Source organism: Phocoena sinus, chromosome 1, assembly GCF_008692025.1.
Source record: "Phocoena sinus isolate mPhoSin1 chromosome 1, mPhoSin1.pri, whole genome shotgun sequence".
Lineage (NCBI taxonomy): Eukaryota > Metazoa > Chordata > Mammalia > Artiodactyla > Phocoenidae > Phocoena > Phocoena sinus.
Genome location: NC_045763.1, coordinates 6865878 through 6886933, shown reverse-complemented (window position 1 = coordinate 6886933; position 21056 = coordinate 6865878). Strand labels below are relative to the sequence as shown.

Genomic DNA, 21056 nt, shown 5'->3' with positions numbered 1-21056 from the left:
CCCAGCCCCACCCCCACCTCCTCTCCCGGGAGCCCGCCTCCTCCCTCTTCTGTCTCTCTCTGACTCACTGGGCACGATCACTGCTCCAAACGTCTCCACCCACACGTTCCTAACGCAAGAGGAAAGCACCAAGTGCTAACCACCGGACTGCCAGGGAATTCCCAGGTCTCTTTCCTTTTTCTTAATCTTCGTCCTGGAAATCCCTCCCACCTTGATTTCTACCCCATCACCTGGGTCTCTCGGGATAGAGCAAAGAAGGGATATTTGAAGTGGTACAAAGGCATAGAAAAGAGAAAACTAAGTAACAAATTTCCAAAGTTACTTTATTTCATCTAAATGCTATAGGGATGTTTGGGCTGATTTGTAATTTGGACACATCAGTGTGTGTGATTCGAGCGGAGGATAGTTAGGTCTCCATCTCCTTTAAATTTCTATTCCAATCAATTCCCATTGATGTTGTCTAACTCAAATCCCTTCTCATATATTTAAGCCATCTCACTTCCTTTCATGGATGATGGTTTCTCCTGTTTTAATCATAAATTAAACAGGTGCCTCAGTGGGAATGGTGTGATCCAGACATACAGGGCTTCTTGGAGACAAGGCAGGGCTCATTCTTCAAGGTCATTACCCTTGTCTTTTTCTCTTTGCTTTCTTCTGTTCAATAAACCTTCTCAAGTACTCGAGGTTACTGTCAATATTGTTTAGATAAAACTGGAGCTCAGAGCCTATAAAAAGAAGAGTTAATAGGAAAAGTTCAGAACTTTGGAGGTCTTCATGCCTACCTCCAGCACCCTGGTGTCTGCAGCTTGATCCCCAAGAATAGGTAGTAGACAATTGTGGTCTAGTTAACCCCACCTTGAGGGAATTTATAGGAGGAGCTGTGGATGGGTTTGTAATAGAGACCAAGATAAAAGTGTGAAATATCTGAGCTGGATTTGATAAGATTAACTTGAGCCAAAACTCTTATGGGAATATCTGGATGTCGCTTGATATCTTGCTTCTCCTACTGTCTCTGGCCAAGACTAGGTGGGTAATAAATCATGTAGCTTCTCATACTCATCGTCCCCTCTGTTCTACTCACTGGTACCACTGCCTGGACTGGGAAAATGAGTCACCCCCTTTGCCAAAGCCCTGTACAGCCCTGAGCCTCCTGTTGTTTAGATAATTCTCCTTCCTTTACTATTTTTTTTTTTAGGCCATGCCGTGTGGCATGAGAGATCTTTGTTCCCTGACCAGGGATCGAACCCATGCCCCCTGCCTTGGGAGCATGGAGTCTTAACCACTGGACAACCAGGGAAGTCCCTTTTCCTTCCCTTACTATTGCCAGAAGAGATGGGTCCACCCAGAGAAGGAGGAAAACAGGAAATTATAATTGCAAATTGCAAAGAACAAACAAGAGTTGATCTCACTCACACTGATTAAGTTGAGACATGAAGTTGGCTTCTACCACTCTGTTGTTCAGGGTCTGGGTCCCACGGTAATCATTGTGGAAGGTCTTGTTCTGGTGATTCAATAAGGAATGCTCCAGCTTCCAAACCTGCAGGAAACGTGAAGGGAATTATGGAGAGGAGAGGCACTGGGTGAGTTTTTAAATTTAGCTAGCAACTGAACTAGAGCTTGGATTTATATAACCCTGATAAAGCGGTTGTGAGAAGATCTCAATTCCAGAAGTGGTTCTGGGTGCTATGTGCCAGGCCATTAATCCACACATTCATTTCTCCAACAATCTCTTTTAATCTTTTTCTATGAGTATTTAGTCAATAGTAGAAAGGAGAGGAAGAAGTAAACAGAGACATACCAAGCAGCAAGCTCAATTTTTGTTTTTTCTGAAAATGTCTGTATTTTGTCTACATTCTTTTTTGTTTAACATTTATTTATTTATTTGGTTGCTCTGGGTCTTAGTTGCGGCAGGCAGGCTCCTTAGTTGTGGCTCACTCACTCCTTAGTTGTGGCTTGCCAGCTCCTTAGTTGGAGCACATGCAATCCTTAGTTGCAGTAGGCAGGCTCCTTAGTTGCAGCACGTGGGCTCCTTACTTGTGGCTCGCCAGCTTCTTTTTTTTTTTCGGTACTCAGGCCTCTCACTGTTGTGGCTTCTCCCATTGCGGAGCACAGACTCTGGACACACAGGCTCAGCGGCCATGGCTCACGGGCCCAGCCACTCCGCAGCATGTGGGATCTTCCCGGACCGGGGCACGAACCCGCGTCCCCTGCATCGGCAGGTGGACTCTCAACCACTGCGCCACCAGGGAAGCCCTCACCAGCTTCTTAGTTGCAGTTCATCGGCTACTTAGTTGCACCTCACAGGATCCTTGGTTGCAGCTCACAGCCTCCTTAGTTGCAGCATGTGCGCTCCTTAGTTGCAGCAGGTGGGCTCCTTAGTTGCGGCTCACCAACTCCTTAGTTATGGCTCGCAGTCTCCTTAGTTGTGGTTTGCTGGCTCCTTAGTTGAACTCTCAGCTACAGCACGCATGTGGGATCTAGTTCCCTGACCAGGGATCAAACCTGGGCCCCCTGCATTGGGAGCGCAGAGTCTTATCCACTGCACCAGCAGGGAAGTCCCTTGTCTATATTCCTGAGAGATATTTTTGCTGCCTGTACAACTCTAGGTTAGCTATTCATTTCCCTCAGTTCTTTGAAAATATGGTTTCACTGCTTTCTGACTTTCATTGTCGCTGTGTTGAATCTACTCTTGGTCTATAATATTTCTTTCATGAAAATCTGTCTTTTCTCTCTGGTTGATTTTTAAATCTTCTCTTTGTCTTTGATATTTTGTGGTTTCACTGTGATGGTTTAGTGTGGGCTTCTTTTTGTTTTCATTGACTCATTGGGCTTCCTTCACATATGACATGGTGTCTTTCAATTCTCTGGAAAATTGTCAGCCAATATTTCTCAAATTATCCCTCTTCTCTATGCTACCTCTCTTCTCCCTCTAAATTTCAACCAGACATTTGTTGGACCTTTCTAGTATATTCTCTATATCTCTTTACTTCTTTTTCATATTTCCATCTCTTTTTCTCTTTGTGCTGCATTTTACATAATTTTGTCAGCTCTGTCTTCCAGTTTACTAATTCTTTCTTGAGCTGTGTCTAACATGCTATTAAACCCATTTGTTGGGTTGTTAATTTCATTACTACCTTTTCATTTCTAGAAATTAACAGCCATTTGGTTTTTTTTTCTTCTTTGAGTTTACTTCGTCATTTTTATACTTTGTTCTTTCCTCATGTTTAAAACTCCTATACATGTTAAACATAAACTAAATATGTTTAATTTTACATATTATGCATTATTTATGCATATTAAACATATTTTATATTAATTGACTGATAATTACTATATCTGAAATCTTTGTGGTTCTATTTCTGCTGACACTCATTCATAGTGCCTTTTTCCTGATATTTTGTGATTCTTTAAAAATTGAGCTCATTTCAGGTAACTTTATTCATGTAAATTCTTATAGATCTGGATTTAAGGTGCATTTTTCCTGAGATGGTTTACATTGGCTTTTGTTAGGTATCTAGCGGAACTTCAAACCTGGTTGGCAATGTTTTTTGTGTGGTTATAAGAATAGAGGTCTTTCCACCTTTTTCCTGGAATAGGGAAATGAAAAGTTTAAAAAAAGAAATATTTGTTTCTGAGGAAGAACATCACCCAGAAGGAAATGTCAGCTTTGTTTTGAAACCTCAGTAACGTTTGTCCTTTATTTAACTCAACAGATATTTATTATGTACCCATGCTATGTTGAAGGACAAAAGACAACTGATACAGCTCTTCCCCTCAAAGAGCCACAGGCATTTTATGTGATGAAAGGCTAAATATGAAGCTCTCCTTCTTGCATGGAGTCATTTATGAAGTAATGTGTTACTTCATATAAAGCAGTGCCTGATGGGAGCAGCACTCAGTAAATATTTGCCTTCACTGTACAACTCTTGTCCTATGACCTGGACCACGTCCCGGTTTTTTTTGTTGCATCACCTATAGGTTTCTTGGATTCCCTGATGCCTGTTTGCCCGTTTCTGCCACAACACTAGTAAGATCACCCCTAGCAATAGAGGTGAGGCACTGCAGCCCTGTACATGGAAAACACTGTAGGAGCCCAGGTATCAGCATTAGGTGAGATTTAGGGAGCGCTCTTGTTAACCAGGCCGTTGAAAGGAGAGACTTTGATAAAGTGATTCTACACACTACCTGTGCCCTGGAGAGCTTGACGGTATCCGCCAGCACAAACCAGTGGACATTCTCAGTACAGGGAGGAGTGGTGAGTGACCCCCAGTAGCTGTAGTAGTAGTGGAGGTTCCCAGGTAGCATGTCCTGAACATCAAGGCCCCTCAGAACTGTGTTCTGTCCTAAAAGAGGGGACAAAAAAGAATGTTAGGGACCACTGCTGCCCCTTGCAAGGACAGCTCTGGCTCAGATCTCACCATCTTTAAATCTCCTGATTTAAGCAGGGGGACATAGAACCTGGCCATTGGGAAACATCCCCCAGTGTTCTGCTTCCAGGGGGTGTTAAGGGCAAAGACTTTGGGCAGAAACCCACTCAAATACCTCCTCCTGGCTGAGTGGCCCTGGCTGGGTCTGTTAAAAGGGGACCCCCAGGAGCACTGCTGTGAGGGTAAAGGGGAATGTGTTTATAAAGTGCTGGCATTGGACCAGCACATAGGAAAGTGCTCATGGGTGTAGCCATCACCACCATCATTGTTAGGCAGAGGATATATTTTATGATAAATGAAAGCAATTATGACTCCTAGGGGCTTTTGGGTAAGTGCTCTCAAAGAAAGAACAAAATTCCTTGAGTTGTGCTCATCTATAAATGAAGGGGAGGGATAGAGATTAGAAAGGCAGGATCAGAACTAAGCAGGAGTCCAGGTGCAGGCATCAGGCCACGAGCACTTCCTGCCATGCCCACTGGCAACCAAGCTCAGCCACAGGTGAGGTGTAGAGAGGGGGACATCCACAGGGCGTCTGAAGCCTCCACGGCACCCACATCTATCGCTGCATCTATAGAATTCCTCTTTTGTTCATGTCAGTGACGCGGAGTCCCTGAACTCAGCCAGAGACTCTATCAAAGCAACACGGAGTCGAGTTGACTTTTGCTTCACCTTCCCTGAGCACTTTTGCATTTTTCAATGGCAAAGACGATATCATTTTGATATATACATAAACTGGTTTCTTTAACCAAGTCTGTGAAGTGTAGGAGTGCATAATCCCATGAATAAGTAAAAGATTTCTAAGTTTTGTTTGTTTTTGTTTTTTGCGGTACTTGGGCCTCTCACTGCTGTGGCCTCTCCCATTGTGGAGCACAGGCTCCGGACGCGCAGGCTCAGCGGCCATGGCTCACGGGCCCAGCCGCTCCGCGGCATGTGGGATCTTCCCGGACCGGGACACGAACCCGCGTCCCCTGCATCGGCAGGCGGACTCTCAACCACTGCGCCAGCAGGGAAGCCCTAAGTTTTGTTTTTATCGGGTAGATTTCAAGATATAACCTTCTAAAGGACTCTATTGCATAGATTTTGTTTCATAACTCCAATACGTTCAAGTGAGCGAAGAATTCCAGAACCATGAGGAGCCACTGTGGAAAATAATATGGTGGTTCCTTTAAAAATTAAACATAGAATTACCATATGATCCAGAAGTTCCACTTCTGGGAATATACCCCAAAGATTTGGAAGAAGGGAGATAAAAACAACAGGGCCCACTGATGGTTTGGGTGTGGCAGGGCAGGGTGGGGAATGAAAAGAGGGAAGTCCAGAAAAATTTGGGGATTTTTGGCTTAAACAAGGGGATGGATGAGGATGCTCTTTGCTGAAATGAGGAAGTCGGTTTAGGGACAAGCCTGGAAAGGGACGGGAATAAGTGATGCTTTGACCATGTTAAATTCTAGATCCATCGGGCAACATCAACTAAACAGTTGGGTAAAGGAATCCAAAGTTCAGAGAGAGGCCAGTGTTGTGGGCAGTATTGATCAGCAGTGGAATTTATTGAATTGGAGAAGGAAATATATCAGGATCAGTTAGTAGAAATAGAATATCTGAGGTCGGTGAATTCAAGGCAACTCCTTAGTTATACCACAGGCCTGTGGTGTCTCCTGCTGGCTTCGTTCATGGTCAGTAGATGAACTAGACAGTTCTTGCCTCTACTTTGCCTCACCTGTCCTGCCTGGTGCTGTTGTTGCCTGGAGGACCAGATAGAGATTTTTGGAGTCCACAGCCTAAAGATGACGATTCAGGCCATGGGACTGAAAATGAGGTCACCGAGAGAAGTCAGAGTCCTGGCACCCTCTGACGTTAAGGCAGGAGCCAGGAAGAGAGAGCAAGAGAGTCGTGCTGGGGCTGGGGGCGGGCTTTGGCCAGAATGCAAGCCGCGTGTAATGCATCACTGTTTGGAGGTGGAGCAAGAGAAGAGGAGAAAAGTGCCCAGGAGATCTGACAACCAGGATGACCTTGAAGGCTTAGGGTGAGTGAGAAAAGAGAACAGGACAGTAGACAACTCTTTCAAGGGGAGATGAGAATGGGGTGGAAGCTGAGGGAATGATGGGGTCAAGAGATGGGGTTTGTGTTTTGAAATGGAAGAAAGGGGAGCATTGTGCTTTGTGTTGAGTGGAGTGATCGGGTGAAGGGTGAGATGCAGGAGAGAGGGGAGACGGGCAGGAGAAAAGGCCCTGGGAATGGGGGGGCTCAGTGCCCACATGGAAGGCTGGTCCTGGACCGGAGCAGGGACCTCTCATCCAGTGTAACAGAGGAGGGGACGTGGAGTTTGGTCAGGTGCAGGCAGGCTAAGATGAGTGAGTTTCTGACTACCTTCTCCATGGAGTGGGAGGCCAGGCATCACCTCCAAGGGAGAAGCTGGGGCCAGAAAGGAGGGGCTTTGGGAGAGAGGAGAAAATATGACGCAGTAATTTTGGAGGGGGGAAAAGCAAATGTCTGGAGTAGTATTTCAGGATTTCTGAGCTGTGTTAGTACTTGTGTATATTTGTCGCTGTGAATGAAGCCAGAAATCCGTATGCTTCTCTCTGGCTACATTCAGCCATTTGGTTACAGGCTGTGAGTAAGTGGGAGTTAGTCTGGGGCTTTGCCAGGTGATCTTGTGGAAGGATGGAGGGCATTTGAGTGGGCGTGTCAGAAGTATGGCCCGTGGAATCCAAGCTAGGCAAAGAGAGATGAGAGGCATGAGGCGTGACCAATAGTGAGAATGTGGAGGTCCAGGGATTGGAGGTCAGCAGATTGCTGGAGGGGGTGAGGACTGAGGTCAGGGGCCTGGAGTCTGGGAGACGTGGCCAAAGTGAGATGCACACAACCAAGGCTGCAACAGACCTGGTTACTGCTCAAGGTCAAGGGTTGACCATGGGAGCGGGCAGACACTCTGACAAGAACCCTGCCTTCTGGCGGCAGAGATAAGGGAGAGCAGCCCTGTGTCTGTGTGTACAGGCACCATGACAAGAGGCTTCACTCCTGAGATTCTTCTCAGCTTGAAGCCAAGGAGATCATCTCTCTCTAGAGACCAGGATCATTACTACCAGCTGGGGCCAGAGGGGAGAGTCACTTAAATGAAGGTATCCCTCATTAGTGGAACTCTGGCCATCCAGAAGTTCCAGCTGTGGCAATTGACAGGTAGAGTTTATGAACGGGTTTCTCAGAGGTGTGCACAGCCTGAGCCAACCGTGGGAATTGCTGGAACCAGAGACCCTGCACAGGGAGGGGAGCATCCCCTGGCAGGCTTATCTGCCACCCTCTCCACCAGCGACACTCTTCCCTGCTCCCCTGCCCCCCATCACACTCACACTCATTCCTCTGCCCTCGTGCAGCCACTGTCGGTTTCCCTTACCTGGATACCTGACGCTCTTCAGGTGAGAAATGAAGTTGCTGTAGTAAGTATTTTCAGCATTATCCTTGACCTGCGGGAGAAACACAGAGCAGTTCACCTAATGGAGAAGGGCCGTCCCTCCAGAACTATCCCCGCTAATCCAGCTATTTTGTAAACTGGCTGACTGGGCAGAGCCGCAAGGGCAAGGAGGCAGCCCACCCGTGCCCCACTTGTGCTGGGGGAGACCATCTGGCTGTTCTTTGCCACCAAGTGCCTGGGCTCCCCTGTCTCTTCCAGAAAGACAAGATCTGAAGCATTTTGGCAGCTTCCAGGGAAAAGAGCTTCTTGGTGGTGACTGGTGATGTCTTCAAGGAATGGCCAAAAGTCACCGTCAAGATATCCCCAGTGACCCTGTTTTGGGCAATGTCAGCCACAGTCAGATTCACTGTGTTTTTTCATATGTTTGTTTGGTTTTGGTTTTTTGGCCATGCGGCATGAGGAATCTTAGTTCCCTGACCAGAGATCGAACCCACGCCCCCTGTATTGGAAGCATGGAGTCTTAACCAATGGACCGCCAGGGAAGTCCCCAGATTCATGGTGATGCAGGGGCTTGCTCTTAAGTGCTCCCTTCTTCATCCTCAGGACTTTTGACTGAATGAAGGAAAGCCAGATGTCCAAGGCAAAACGGCTCCAATTCTGACCACCGCCATCCTTTATTTATTGTATGAGTGTTGACTTTTTAGAAGTCAGAATAGTTGCTTTTTGTGAAAAAGGTCTATGGACAATGGTTCTTTTCAGTCAGTGATGCTGATCCATTCTTCCACTGGGTATAAATTCAGACTTTCTTGGATTTCTGATTGCCATTTATTTGTTTTCTAAACGTCTCATCTTTTTTTGTTCCTCTGTTCTATCTTTTGTGTTAAACTCTGTTCTATACTTTTAGTGTACCATTTAACCGTGTTAGGTTATTAGTGGTTGCTCTAGTGACTACCACATACAACTTATCACAATCTATATCAGGTAGATACTAACTTAATTCTAGTAAAATATAGCAACTTTGTTCCAATATAGCTCTATTTCTTCCTCATTTTTTTCTTCTATTTTTGTCATACATTGTAAAGCTAATACTACAGGGGTATAATTATTGTTCTAAACAATCTTATGGTTTTTTTAAAAAAAGAAATTAAAAGAAGACAAGAATATGTATATATGTATATATATATGTGTATGTTTGTATATGTGTGTGTGTGTGTATATATATATATATGTGTGTATATATATATATATATATATATATATATATATATATTTACTATTTTCTGGCAGTCTTCATCTTTTTCTGTGGATTTGAGTTGCTGTCTGGTGTGATGTCCTTTCAGCCAGAAGGATTTCCTTTAATTTTTCTTGTAAGACAGATCTGTTAACAATTATCTCAGTTTTACTTTAACTGGGAATGTCTTTATTTTGCCCCATTTCTGAAGATTGGTTGATTGGACATAGGAATCCTGATCGTCAGTCATTCCACTGCCTTCTGATGCCTTGCTTCTAATGAGAAGTCAGCCATTAATGCACTGTCGGTCCCCTCTATATAATGAACCCCTTTTCTCTTGTCAGTTTTGACAGTTTGATTTTGATGTGTCTAGGTGTTTATCAGATTTGGAGTTTGTTGAGTTTCTTGGATTGGTAAATTATTGTTTTTTCATCAAATTTGGGAAATTTTGGCCATTGTTTCCTCAACAGTTTTTTCTGCCACTTTCTCTCTCTGCTCTCCTTCTGGGACCCCCATTACATATAAGTTGGGAAGCATGATCTTGTCCCCATGAGTCTCTAAGCCTCTGCTCATTTTTCTTCTAGCTTTTTCATTTGTTCTTCAGATTCCATAATTTATTTAACCTGTCTTCAAATGCACTGATTGTTTCTTCAGCTGCCTCAAATCTGCTTTGAGCCCATGTAGTGAATTTTTCATCCTTTTATGATACTTTTCAACTCTAGACTTTCCATTTGGTGCATTTTTATAGTTTCTGTTTCTTTACTGAGATCCTTTTTGAATCATTGTCATCGTATTTTCCTTTAATTCTTTGAACATAGTTTCTTTTCATGCTTTGAACATGTTTATGATAGTTGTTGAAAGTACTGTCTGCTAGGGAAATCCCTGGTGGTCCAGTGGTTAGGACTCCATGCTTTCACTGCTGAGGGCCAGGGTTTGATCCCTGGTCAGGGAACTAAGATCCCACAAGCCACGTGGAGCAGCCAAAAAATAAAATAATAATAAAGAAAGTACTGTCTGCTAAATCACTCTTGGTCTATTCAGAGTCAGTTTATATTGACTGCTTTTTTTTTTTCTCCTAAATATGGATCACATTTTCCTATTTCTTTGCATGCCCAACTTTTTCTTTGATATCTGGACATTTTAGATAATACATGGCAGCAAATCTGAATTCTGATTTTTTTTTTTTTCGGTACGCGAGCCTCTCACTGTTGTGGCCTCTCCCGTTGCGGAGCACAGGCTCCGGACGCGCAGGCTCAGCGGCCATGGCTCACGGGTCCAGCCGCCCCGCGGCATGTCGGATGTTCCCGGACCGGGGCACGAACCCACGTCCCCTGCATCGCAGGCAGACCCCCAACCACCACGCCACCAGGGAAGCCCCTGAATTCTGATTTTTAAAAATTGTCCTGAGGGGTTTTTTGTTGCTGTTCATGTGACTGTTTGGTGACTTGCCTGGACTTCTTCTGCAGGATACGTCTCACAACAGTATATAGCAGCTAATGAGCCTGCTTAGGTCTTAAGTCTTATTTTTAATTTTTAGCCTGGGGCCATCTAGGGTCAACATAGTCTTGTGGCCAATGATTTTTGCAGAGGTTGTGCTCAAACCCCATGAGCCCAAGATTTGCACCCTCTGCTGATGGATCTGTATGTGGGTTGAGAAGCACATTCAAAGATCAGCCAGTTACTAAGTCAGCTTCAGCCTTTATTTTCCATCAGGGTTTCTTGGGAAGCCTACACAGCCTTCCTGTGGCTCATCTCCCAGTTAAATTTCTGACTGGTCTGCCACTTGCCACTCACCTCAACTAGGACTGCAATCTCAGACTATCCAACCTGCAGGTTTTCCGTTTTCTGTCTTTTTGGCTGTTTGCTACTTTTACCAGCAGTGCCCCCTGGGCATGGGTTTTCAACTTCTACTCCATATCAAATTAGTCCCCTGTACCAAGCAGTGGAGCTGCTGGTTTTCCTGTCCATGCTGCCCTGATAAAACTACCTTGCTGACCAAGTTAGGGGAAGGGGATGGGAACAGCCCCAGGCAAGATGTCCACAAACTCCTATTGTTCTTACTCAAAATTCTAGCCATTTATCATAAATAAATGCCTCACCTTGTTATTTGTCTTTGGTCCATTTCCAGAGCACTGATACGGTTTTTTTTGACAATTTTATCCAATATAAAACTTGTTTGGGGGTGATTGGATTCACTGACCACTTCTTGCTACCTAGACATAAATCCCACCCTCCAGACTTTCCGAGAAATGCAGAGGTGTTGGCTTTGTCTAGGGGGTGGCAGACTTCCTCTTGCCCTCAGAGCAGTTTTTGTCAAGTGGACCCTTCTCTGATCCCAGCTCTTTTAAGTCAGCTCGTCCGAGTTATGCAATGTCCTTGAGGTTGGTGACACAGAAGGAACACAGTAACTGTGAGCAAGGACTGGAAAAAGGGTAGGTCTTTCATTGGGTGAGTGTTTCCAAGAATTGAGAGCTCAGGAACAGATGAGGAGGGGCAAGGAGGAAGACCCTTTGTCTACACTTAACACCTTGTTTTGACACCAGTTTATAACTCCGCACGTGTAGTTTCAGCTTTACCTCAACGAGGGCTGCCAGCACAGCCAAACCGTCCCGTGCTTTCTGAGCCTTATCGTAGCTCTTGTATTTAGAATTGTAATGAACAATGTGAATCTGTGGAAGCAAGAAAGCGTAAGTCGAGGGCAGTTCCTGTAAACCTCCAGTGCTTCAGGTTTTCAGGGAAGGAGGAAAATAAAAAAAGATGCTCCATCCCACACCTCAGCTGACCCACATAAACACCTCTGACCACCACGTCCCTCCCTCTGGGCTACAAGATCTCTCAAGACCAGAAAGTTCTCCAAGAATGCGAAGAGTATGAGTGGTATTCTGGAGAGATGGCAACTCACCTTCCCCCAGGCAGACAAGCTGGCAGAGTCCAAGGGATCATATGAGGCCACTGGGTTCTCCTGAGGTCTCCCTAGAGTAGGCATGTGCCCCCTTACCCCAGGAGGCCACTGTAAACCTGTGGTCATCCTAAGCAAGAGGGGGAACCGGCAAATCTACCACATAGAAATCCAGTGGAAACTAAAGAGGGCTTGCCCCACTCTGTGGGCTGTGAACTCCTGCGTTGGGGTGACTTCTGTGAGGTCAGGGACCCTGCCCAAACCCCCAGCACACAGCAGTGATCAGTGAATTATTGTAAATGAATGAAAAATAAACTCAACCTCAGGGTGACGTGACTCACCAAAGCCTTTTTGGCTGTTTTAATAAGAAAAGTGACTATGGGGTTTGAAAGAAAGAGGATCCGCAGGGTACCTCGATCACATATCTGATCCCATCAATGGTGTGCTCGGAACCGCTGATCTCCAAGGAGGCGCCACCCCAGTGGAAGTGCATCTGCTGGGTTATGTACTGGGTGCCGTCGGCAGCCGTCATGCACATTGTGGGGGGCAGGCTGATCTGTACTGGAAGAGAAGACGAGGGGCAGGGAGTGTGCAGATGGGCGTGGATGGGTCAGGCCTACAGGTGAGGCAGCTTCCCTGGTCACCTGCCCACTCCTGGGGCAAGCTGGTACTATAGACAGGCCTAGACTGCCATGAGCAGGGTGCCCAACAGAGAGGGGGCACCTGGCACATGGGGAAGGATGGTGACCAGGCACTGAGTAAGCTGGGCTGGACAGGCACCCGTCCCAGGGCACGCACCTTCCCACCCAGGACCAGAAGGTCAGGGGCAGGACCTCCAAGTGGCAGGTCCAGCTTGTTAGCCCTAACGAAGGGAGGAGCCCTGAAAAAACAGGGCTAATGAGTGTGGAAATCAGAATTCGCTCTCCACCTCTGGCCAATTTTGGAATTTGCCCACAGGGTAGGGATAGGAAGTAGGGCCTCTTGGACTATTTTGATTACTTTACTACCCAGCGTGAGTACTCTGTAAGGTCAAGCTGAGGTCATTTTCTTCTCTATGATGTGCTTAAAATCTTCATCCCATATCGACTTCTAGAACTAGACCAACTACCAACCCATCCCACTTCGTAGAAAGTAGCATCCCCGTGGGGCTTCAGTACTTTTATTTTATGGACAAGGAAGCCAACCTTGGTAGAAAGATTTGCAGAGTCACTCAGTTCATTGGTCAGGAGAGAGCTGGGCCAGAACTGGGCCTGGACGGGACATCACCATTACAGGCTTCAACTTGTCTTCAGAAGACAAAAGACCACATTCTGCGGCAAGTCAGGGGACACACAGACTCTTGGCTTGGGATTGAATTTGATGGGATCATCAACAGATGCTTTCAAACGTTAGGTTCTTGCCGATGGGAAAATGGATCCCTCTTCCAGCTTCCTTTTGCCTTGTGCCCCACAGACTTTCTACAGGGAGGTTACTTTGGTGAGACAGCTGCCTTGTTCATTCCACTGGCTTAGGTCTTAGAGAAATCTCTATATTTTAGAATGGCCCAGGCAAAAGGGAGACATGGAGAGTGACCCCAGAAAATGACCAAGAAAAATATCTATGAGGGTATAATTTAGGACTTGAAAAGGGACAGTCAGCAGCTCTCCTGATAACAAGGTTTTTCTGTTTAAAGCCTTCGAAGATGGTTATAAACAAGTAAATTTTCTTAAAGAGCAGATAGTAGGTATTTGATATCTGTCAAATGACCCCTTCTTCCCTTCCAAGTTATCTAAAGCAGCAGGAAGCTGTGATGAAATTCATAACATAATATGACAGAAGGCAGAAGTCCAGCCTCAAAGATTTTTACACGCCCTTTGGCAGAACAGGTGCTTTGTATTTAGTGCTTAAACTGTAGCCGGCCTCAAAAATCACTGCTCACATGAGAAAAATGGAAGAGGTTTGCAAAGGAGATATGCAGTCATCTGTTCCCAGAGATTGGAGAGTTACTACCACGGGAGCAATAATAGAGATCCAGACAAGCATGTTTCCCTTGAAACACAATTCCCTGCAGACAGAATGTCTCAATTCTCAAGCTGTATCAATAGAATCGCACAGGCCAGACTGAAAAATGGCGGCAATTCTGGGTTTATCACTGTGCTTTTGCAAAGGTGAGGCCAAATATCTGTCTTCCCACAAATCAATTTGCTGAACCTTCCAGATTCTGAAAAAAAATTGATTTAACTTGCGGAACTTATTCCCCTTTGTTTGAAACTAATTTAACCAAGTTCTTATCAGACCAGAGAAAAAACACACGATCTGAGCATTTACTGTGCTCAAGAAACAACTGCAAAGCGTCAAGGTTACAAAAGACTGAGGAGCTGACCATGATTGTAGAAGACTCAGGAGATATGATAACAAAATGCAATGTGTGGTCCTGGATTAGATGCTGGACCAGGATAAGGACATTCTGGGCAAGTGATGAGATTCAAATGAGGTCTAGAATGTAGTTCATCATATGGTATCAACACAGTCCAGCTATAAGATATTAAAATTAGGGGAAGTGGGAGAAGGGTATTTGGGAACTCTGTACTATTTCTGCAATTTTTCTAGCCTAAAACTATTTCAAAATAAAAGTTAAAAAAAACAAAGACAGAACCAGTCTTGCTCCTGCAGCTTTCAAAGATCAAAACCTGCTCGGGGGACTTCCCTGGTGGTCCAGTGATTAGGACTTCACGCTTCCACTGCAGGGGGCATGGGTTCCGTAGGGAACTAAGATCCCGCAAGCCGCATGGTGTGACCAAACAAAAAAAAGCTACAGTAATCAAGGCAGTGTGGTCTTGGTGGGAGAGTACACAAATACTCAGTGGAACAGAATAGAAAGCCCAGAAAGAGACCCCCATAAATATATTCAACTGATCTTTGACAAAAGAGCAAAGATTATCAATGGAGCAAAGAGAGTCTCTTCAACAAATGGTGCTGGAACAACTGGACATCCACGTGCAAAAAAATGAACCTAGACACAAACCCGACACCCTTCACCAAAATTAACTCAAAGTGGATCACAGACCTAAATGTAAAGTACAAAAGTATAAAATTCCTCGAAGACAACATAGGAGAAAACCTACATGACTTTGGGTACAGTGATGCCTTTTTAGATACAGCACCAAAGACACAATCCGTGAAAGAAAGAATTGATAAGCTGGACTTAATTAAAATTTAAAACTTCTGTTCTGCAGAAAAGAATATCAAAAGAACTAGAAAACAAGCCACAGACTGGGAGAAAATATTTGTAGAAGACACATCTCATAAAGAACTGCTATCCAAAATATACAATGAATCCTTAAAATTCAACAGTAAGAAAACAAATAACCCAGAGACCATAACAGACACCTCTCCAAAGAAGACATACAGATGGCAAATACGAAAAGATGCTCCGCAGCATAGGTCACCAGGGAAATACAAATTAAACCAACAATGAGGTTTTCCCACACACAATAGAATGGCCAAGGTCCGGAACACTGACAACAGCAAATGCTGGCGAGGTTGTGGAGGAACAGGAACTCTCACTCATTGCTGGTGGGAATGCAAAATGGTGCAGCCACTTTGGAAGAGAGTCGGGCAGTTTCTTGCAAAACTAAACATACTCTTACCAGCAATCACGCCCCTTGGTATTTACCCAAATGAGCAAAAAAACTTATATCCACACCAAAATCTACACACTGGCGTTCATTGATGTTTATAGCAGCTTTATTCATAATTGCTGAACCTTGGAAGCAGCCACAATGTCCTTCAGTAAGTGAATGAGTAAATGAACTGTGGTGCATCCAGACAGTGGAATATTATCCAATGCTAAAAAGAAATGAGCTATCCAGTCATGAAAAGACACGGAGGAAGCATAAATGCATGTTACTGAGTGAAAGAAGCCAATCTGAAAAGGCCGTACACTTCTGCCAACCTGCTGGTAGCTTCAGAGAGTAACTTTGGAAACAGGAACGTGATATGGGTGATAAAATGAGGCTTTCACGAACTACGTGTGGAGTTCAGTAATCCAAATCACAGCTGACCTGAGGGCTACTGCCTTCACCAGCCCCATCGAGGACAATTGGTTTTATTTTCTTAATAGTGCAAAAAGGAAATCTGAGTCCTATGACCGCCCCCCCATACACCTGTGCGAATGGACAGTAAACTGTCCCAACCCAGGTGGGAGTGGAGAGGGAAGTTTCCAAGGAGGACATGACCAAGGAATCAGACATCCGGGGCCTGGATCCAGCTCGGCCACTAGAGACTGTGTGACCATAAGTCCCTTGGCCTCCCAAAGCCTCTGGTTTCAGCTTAAAAAAATGCCCCCCTCTGGGCTTGTCATAAGGCTCAGAGGAGACGAGCCCACTTGAAAAACATCAGAAGGATGTCTGCAAACGTTAAGCAGGATTTGGTGGTTGTCCAGTCTAGGCTTCTGGAATGGAGGCCCCCAAAACCAGCTTTTCCTCTCTGACCTTCCCACATAGAAAATATGGCAGATCAGACCTGGGCACAGATCAACAGAACAGACAGTGGGTCATGTGGCTTCTCGGTATTGCCTCTCTGTCCTCTGAATTTCCTGCTGGTTGGGTCAGAGTGAGCTCAGAGAGAGGCCAGTGCAGGATGAAGGGGCCAGTGGGAAACCGAGTCTACAGACGGATGCTGCCCAACCAGGGACGAAGTGCCAGGGCTCGACACCGGTCTACCCCGAGTCTGAGGCCTGCAGCCCCCAGGCCACACTCTGGATCTCTGAGCATACAGCTCCTGGCAGCCTTGCCTGCCTGCCTCCCCCCGATGTCCACGCGGGGACGGAAGCCTGTCGCCCACCCTTACCTGTGTGGCCATTGTTGATCATAAGGAACGCCCCGTGCTGGACCTCGTAGCCTGACAGGTTCAGAGCCCTCAGGGAAGGGTTGTACCACACTTTCTTCCTCTGCAGGTCGATGGGCGACTGTCTCTTCCCCCTGCAGTCGGGGTACTCCCTCGGCCAGTGTGCTTCATCCAGCACCCCACCTGACACAGGAGGGAGTCCAGGGGGTCACAGTGCAAGGGGCTCCCTGTGGGCACTCACTCAGGGCCTGCTCAACAGGAGGCCTGCAGAGGCCACAGTCAAGACCAGAGGCCTGTCTTCTAGAAAGCAGGGCCAGGCCTCCAGAAGGAGGTGGGAGGGGCATCTAAATCAGCTCCACGGACCCTGGTGTCTGGGGGGCTTTGGGGCTGGTTCGTAACTTTCCTGTTGCACCCACTGGCCCTGAGAACATGCCTTCGTGTTTTGAAAGCAATGGATGTCTTTAATACATAGCTTTGGTTTTTCGTTTACGTGACTGTCTTCTGATAAATGTACTTGAGGGCTGCTTGGGCTTGGCATCCCTGTTACTTTCAGGGCCTTTTCCTCACTTCTTCTGAATGGCAGTTTCTCTTCCCCAGCCCCCAAAAATACCACGGCCCACTCCACGCCCTACGCCCTATGGCAGGACCTCCCCACCTCCTTGCTTGACCCTTCCCCTTTAACTGGTTCCCAATATGGTAAAGACCACCTGGGTGGTGCCTACACTTATGGATTCAGGACAAGAAAGGAAGCATCGGGTTCAAGGATGACCTAGAATGATTAGTTGAAAAAAATATCAAAATAAGGAAATTTACCTTTTTAAAGGTAGTTATTAATGACAGAAGAGAGGAGAGAGGGTGATAAAAGCAAGTCATTATAATGGGTGACTCGGCCTCCAAACTACTGTGGGTCCCGGTCTCATCCATTTGCAATAGGGAATCCAGCTCTCTTTCCCCCTTAGGGGACAGCGTCACCCATAGCTTGTTTTGAGGAAGATGTTTGTACTCAGGCCTCTCACGGCTTCTCGGTTCAATAAAAAGGCAATTCTTTTTTTCTCTGTTCCTCTCTTCACTGTTTAATAATACAAACCAATCTGTAGACGATTCTTTCCTAGGGGCAGGTGCCAGGAGCAAGGCCAGACGTCTTGAACACAGCCCCTTCATGGATCAAAAGGTTTTTTAACAGCATTGGTGTTTCTCAAGTATCCCCGCAGCAGCTGCTGCCCAGTTCTCCTGGGCCCCGGCTCAGAGGCTGTGTTGAGCTGGGGAGGACAGACGCCACTGTCGGAATCCTCTCTCTTCCTTACCCTCGAACCACACCCAGTACCAATGGACCTGACCGAGCAGAAGCCTCGTGGCACTGGGCCGGGTAAGGGAATCCTCTGGTCCAGACAGAGCAGTTGGTCAGAGTCCGCTGTCCCACCCCCTGAAGGTGGACTTCCTGAGCCTTGCCACAGTGCTCCTAACTCTGCTGCCCTTGACTTAGAGGACACACATCCACCCTGGGAGGACGCTTCACCCTGTATCTGCGGCCAGGGCAGACTGTGCAGAGAGCAGCCTCAAAACTCTGCTTGCTCCTGGCTCCTGCATCAGCCAGCGGCCACGAGCATCCTCTCCGGCCCCACGCCTCCATCCAGGACAGAAAAGAGGTAGGCGCTCTCTCCCCTGCCACACAGAAGGGGTGTTTAGTGTCTGAACCCCACTGTCTTCCTCTCTTTGGTCCACACGTGGGGCAGGACCTGTGCTAAATGCCAGGGTTTTCCACTTCACGTCCTATAAGTGGGGTTCTGGATGTGAGACTGGGGTCTCAGCACGGCCACGGCGACCAAGAGAGGCCAGCCTGGAGGCCATGCAATGGTCACTGGGTTCTCGGCACGTCTAGACGCTCTGGATAAACCGTGTATCATGAAATTTCCTGGAAGAAAGCTCTGGCAAACCCCACGCACCCTCGGTGGGGCTGCAGGGAGCCCCCTGCAACTGCTTTACTTTCTGTCTACACAGACCGAGAAAGCAAATGGCTTTGCCCTCGTAAGCACTAAGTGGGCTCTCAAGCCAGCTTCCGGGGCAGCAAAGCAGAAACCCTGCGGGTGGCTCAGGGATCCGGGAATGGGGAGAGTTCTGCCCTCCGCTCCTTAGCCGAGGTCTAAGTTCTGTATGCTCTTGCCCCAGCCCGAGACCTTGAGACCCCAGCAAGCACTGTATGCAATCATCAGGCATGGTCGCCCCGAAAGGCCAGCCTTCGTCCTCAAGAAGTGGGTGCCCCCTTCCTTGATGTGATGGCAGAAAGGGGGCGTGCAGCCCTTGGGGTGGGCCTTACCTGAGTAGGTCCACTCGGCCCCTTGCTGGGCCTGGGGTCCCAGCAGGAGCAGGGACAGCAGGGTGACCAGAGCCGTCATGACGCTGTGGGTCTGGAATCAGGGCCGATTCTGGGGAAGCTCTTCTTTTAAAAGTTCAGAAACTGTAAATAACAATTTACCGAGTCTGGTCAGCTGATCCACCCTTTGCTGCGCCCACTGAAAAACAGCACGGCCTTCTCACCGGCTTCGCTCAGCCAGGTGGTGTGCGCCTGTCTCAACAGCTCTGGCATCAGCCGTGATGTGTCCACTTACCCAAGGGTTTGGTTGTTCACTGTCTGACTTATGAAAACTCACTCACAGGGTCCCACAGGGCAGCCTCTGTGGACGAGCAACTACAGGCCAGGGAATGGCCCAAGGAGAGAGAAGCAGGATGGAGAGGCTTTCCCAGAACAATGGCATTTCCTGTGCCCTTGCTCCTGGCAAGGGGGGCCCAGGGAGCTGGTGAGGGGCATCCTGGGTGCCTGAAAATGCCAGTCGGATGCCAAGGGGTATTTCCTGCCTGTCTCAGCAATCGACACCTGCCACTCATGCAGACTCAGGGCTGCCCTCGGCCAGGCGGTGAGAGGGATGGCCTGGGTCCCACGTATTGGGCATAAAGTGGAGAATCCAGCCGGCAGCAGTCCTGTTCTCATCCTAATTCTTAAATCACTGGTGGACCCCTAGCCCCAGCTCACGAGTCACATCCCAACACGTGTCCTGGGCTGTCCGAGCTGCTCTAGGCGTCCGAGTTTCTCCGTGGGATGGATTTGTTCTGACAGCCGCAGTGCGCTTGGTCACACCCAAACCCACCCAGCACGTCGGATCAGTGGATTGCCTAATCCTCCTTCGTTCACTTAGGTAAACAGTCCTTGAAATTAGCTGAGGGAGGAACTTTTGAGTTTATACCTGCTGACAGGCCAGCTCTTCCCATGCCCTTCAGAGAGGGCACAGGTGAAGGGCAGCAGCGTTCCTGGCCAGAAACAAAGGACCATCTTGTTCTGCAGAACAGAGCTAACGCCCTCTGCAGCCTCTTCTATCTCATGGCCCACTTTTTGCTGGAGTCTGAGGGATGATGGAATGGCAATACGGTATGAATTAATGAATGAATGGCATGACAATAGCATGAATTAACCATGGTAAAGAGCAAGGATTCTGCAGCCAGACCCACAGGGTTCAGATCCCTGCTCTGCCACTTACTAGCTGTGTGACCTTGGGCAAGTTACTCAACTGCTCTGTGCCTCCGTTTCCCCAGTTTAATAGGATCTAATGATAGTACCTCCTCCTGAGGATTCAATAACAAATCTGGTTTAGCACCTGGTGTGTATCATTTCCTTTCTCATTTTACGGAGAAAGGAAATGAGATCATTTTCACCCAGCCTGTTTGTAAGGGAACTAGAGGTGAGAATGAAGGACTCGATCTCCAACTCATGGAACTGCTTCCCATGATTTCAGAAATAGGAAACCCACTCTCCAGTCTTTGCTAAGAAAGTCAGATCCCTGCCCGCTGGGCCCTGGTCTGGCTTAAAGGGCCACCTTGTGAGACGCCAGCTCTGCTGAGGACAGCAAGATGGGCATCAACCTTTAGGACCTTTTAGATGTACCAGGGAGCCCCGACATCCTGCTCAGAAAACAGAAACTGAGACATCTGAATTTTTTTCTTGAGAATGACACAAAGAATTAGGGAACTGCAGAGGGAACCAGAAGGATCGCGATGTGGGGAAGCCAGGGAGGCTTACTGGGGTGAGAAGGAACTCTGAGTAAGCCCGAGCCATGAGGCAGGGGAACCTGCAGAGAGAGGGAGGCAAGAAGGGGCCGTGGGGAGTGAGAGGAGACGGGGAACAGATGCTTGGAGAAAGGAGGGCTCCTGGACCCACACAGCCACTTCCAATGGTTCCTGGGCCCTCACGGGAAGTGCGGTCCTGAGGTCAAT

General features: G+C 47.2%; 1 protein-coding gene across 1 annotated transcript; it reads right to left on the bottom strand.

Moving 5' to 3' along the window:
* Window positions 1–615: 615 nt before the first annotated feature.
* Window positions 616–20152, bottom strand: CA6 (carbonic anhydrase 6). The gene is made up of 9 exons (XM_032652816.1): window positions 20143–20152; window positions 19108–19331; window positions 16797–16976; window positions 12379–12527; window positions 11644–11736; window positions 7819–7888; window positions 4186–4343; window positions 1414–1537; window positions 616–725 (listed from the first exon to the last, which is right to left on the bottom strand). The coding sequence occupies exons 2-9, from the start codon at window positions 19184–19186 to the stop codon at window positions 625–627; spliced, it is 954 nt and encodes a 317-aa protein (XP_032508707.1). The 5' UTR covers window positions 19187–19331; window positions 20143–20152; the 3' UTR covers window positions 616–624.
* Between the last annotated feature and the right edge of the window lie 904 nt (window positions 20153–21056).

Bases quoted from the DNA above. Each gene is read 5' to 3' on its own strand.
- CA6 (XM_032652816.1), bottom strand. From the start codon at position 19,186: ATGACGGCTCTGGTCACCCTGCTGTCCCTGCTCCTGCTGGGACCCCAG. The intron at 16,977-19,107 runs GTAAGGCCCACC...CTCCTGTGTCAG, and splicing joins GGCCGAGTGGACCTACTCAG to GTGGGGTGCTGGATGAAGCA. The intron at 1,538-4,185 runs GTAGTGTGTAGA...CGTTTCCTGCAG, and splicing joins TCAAGCTCTCCAGGGCACAG to GTTTGGAAGCTGGAGCATTC.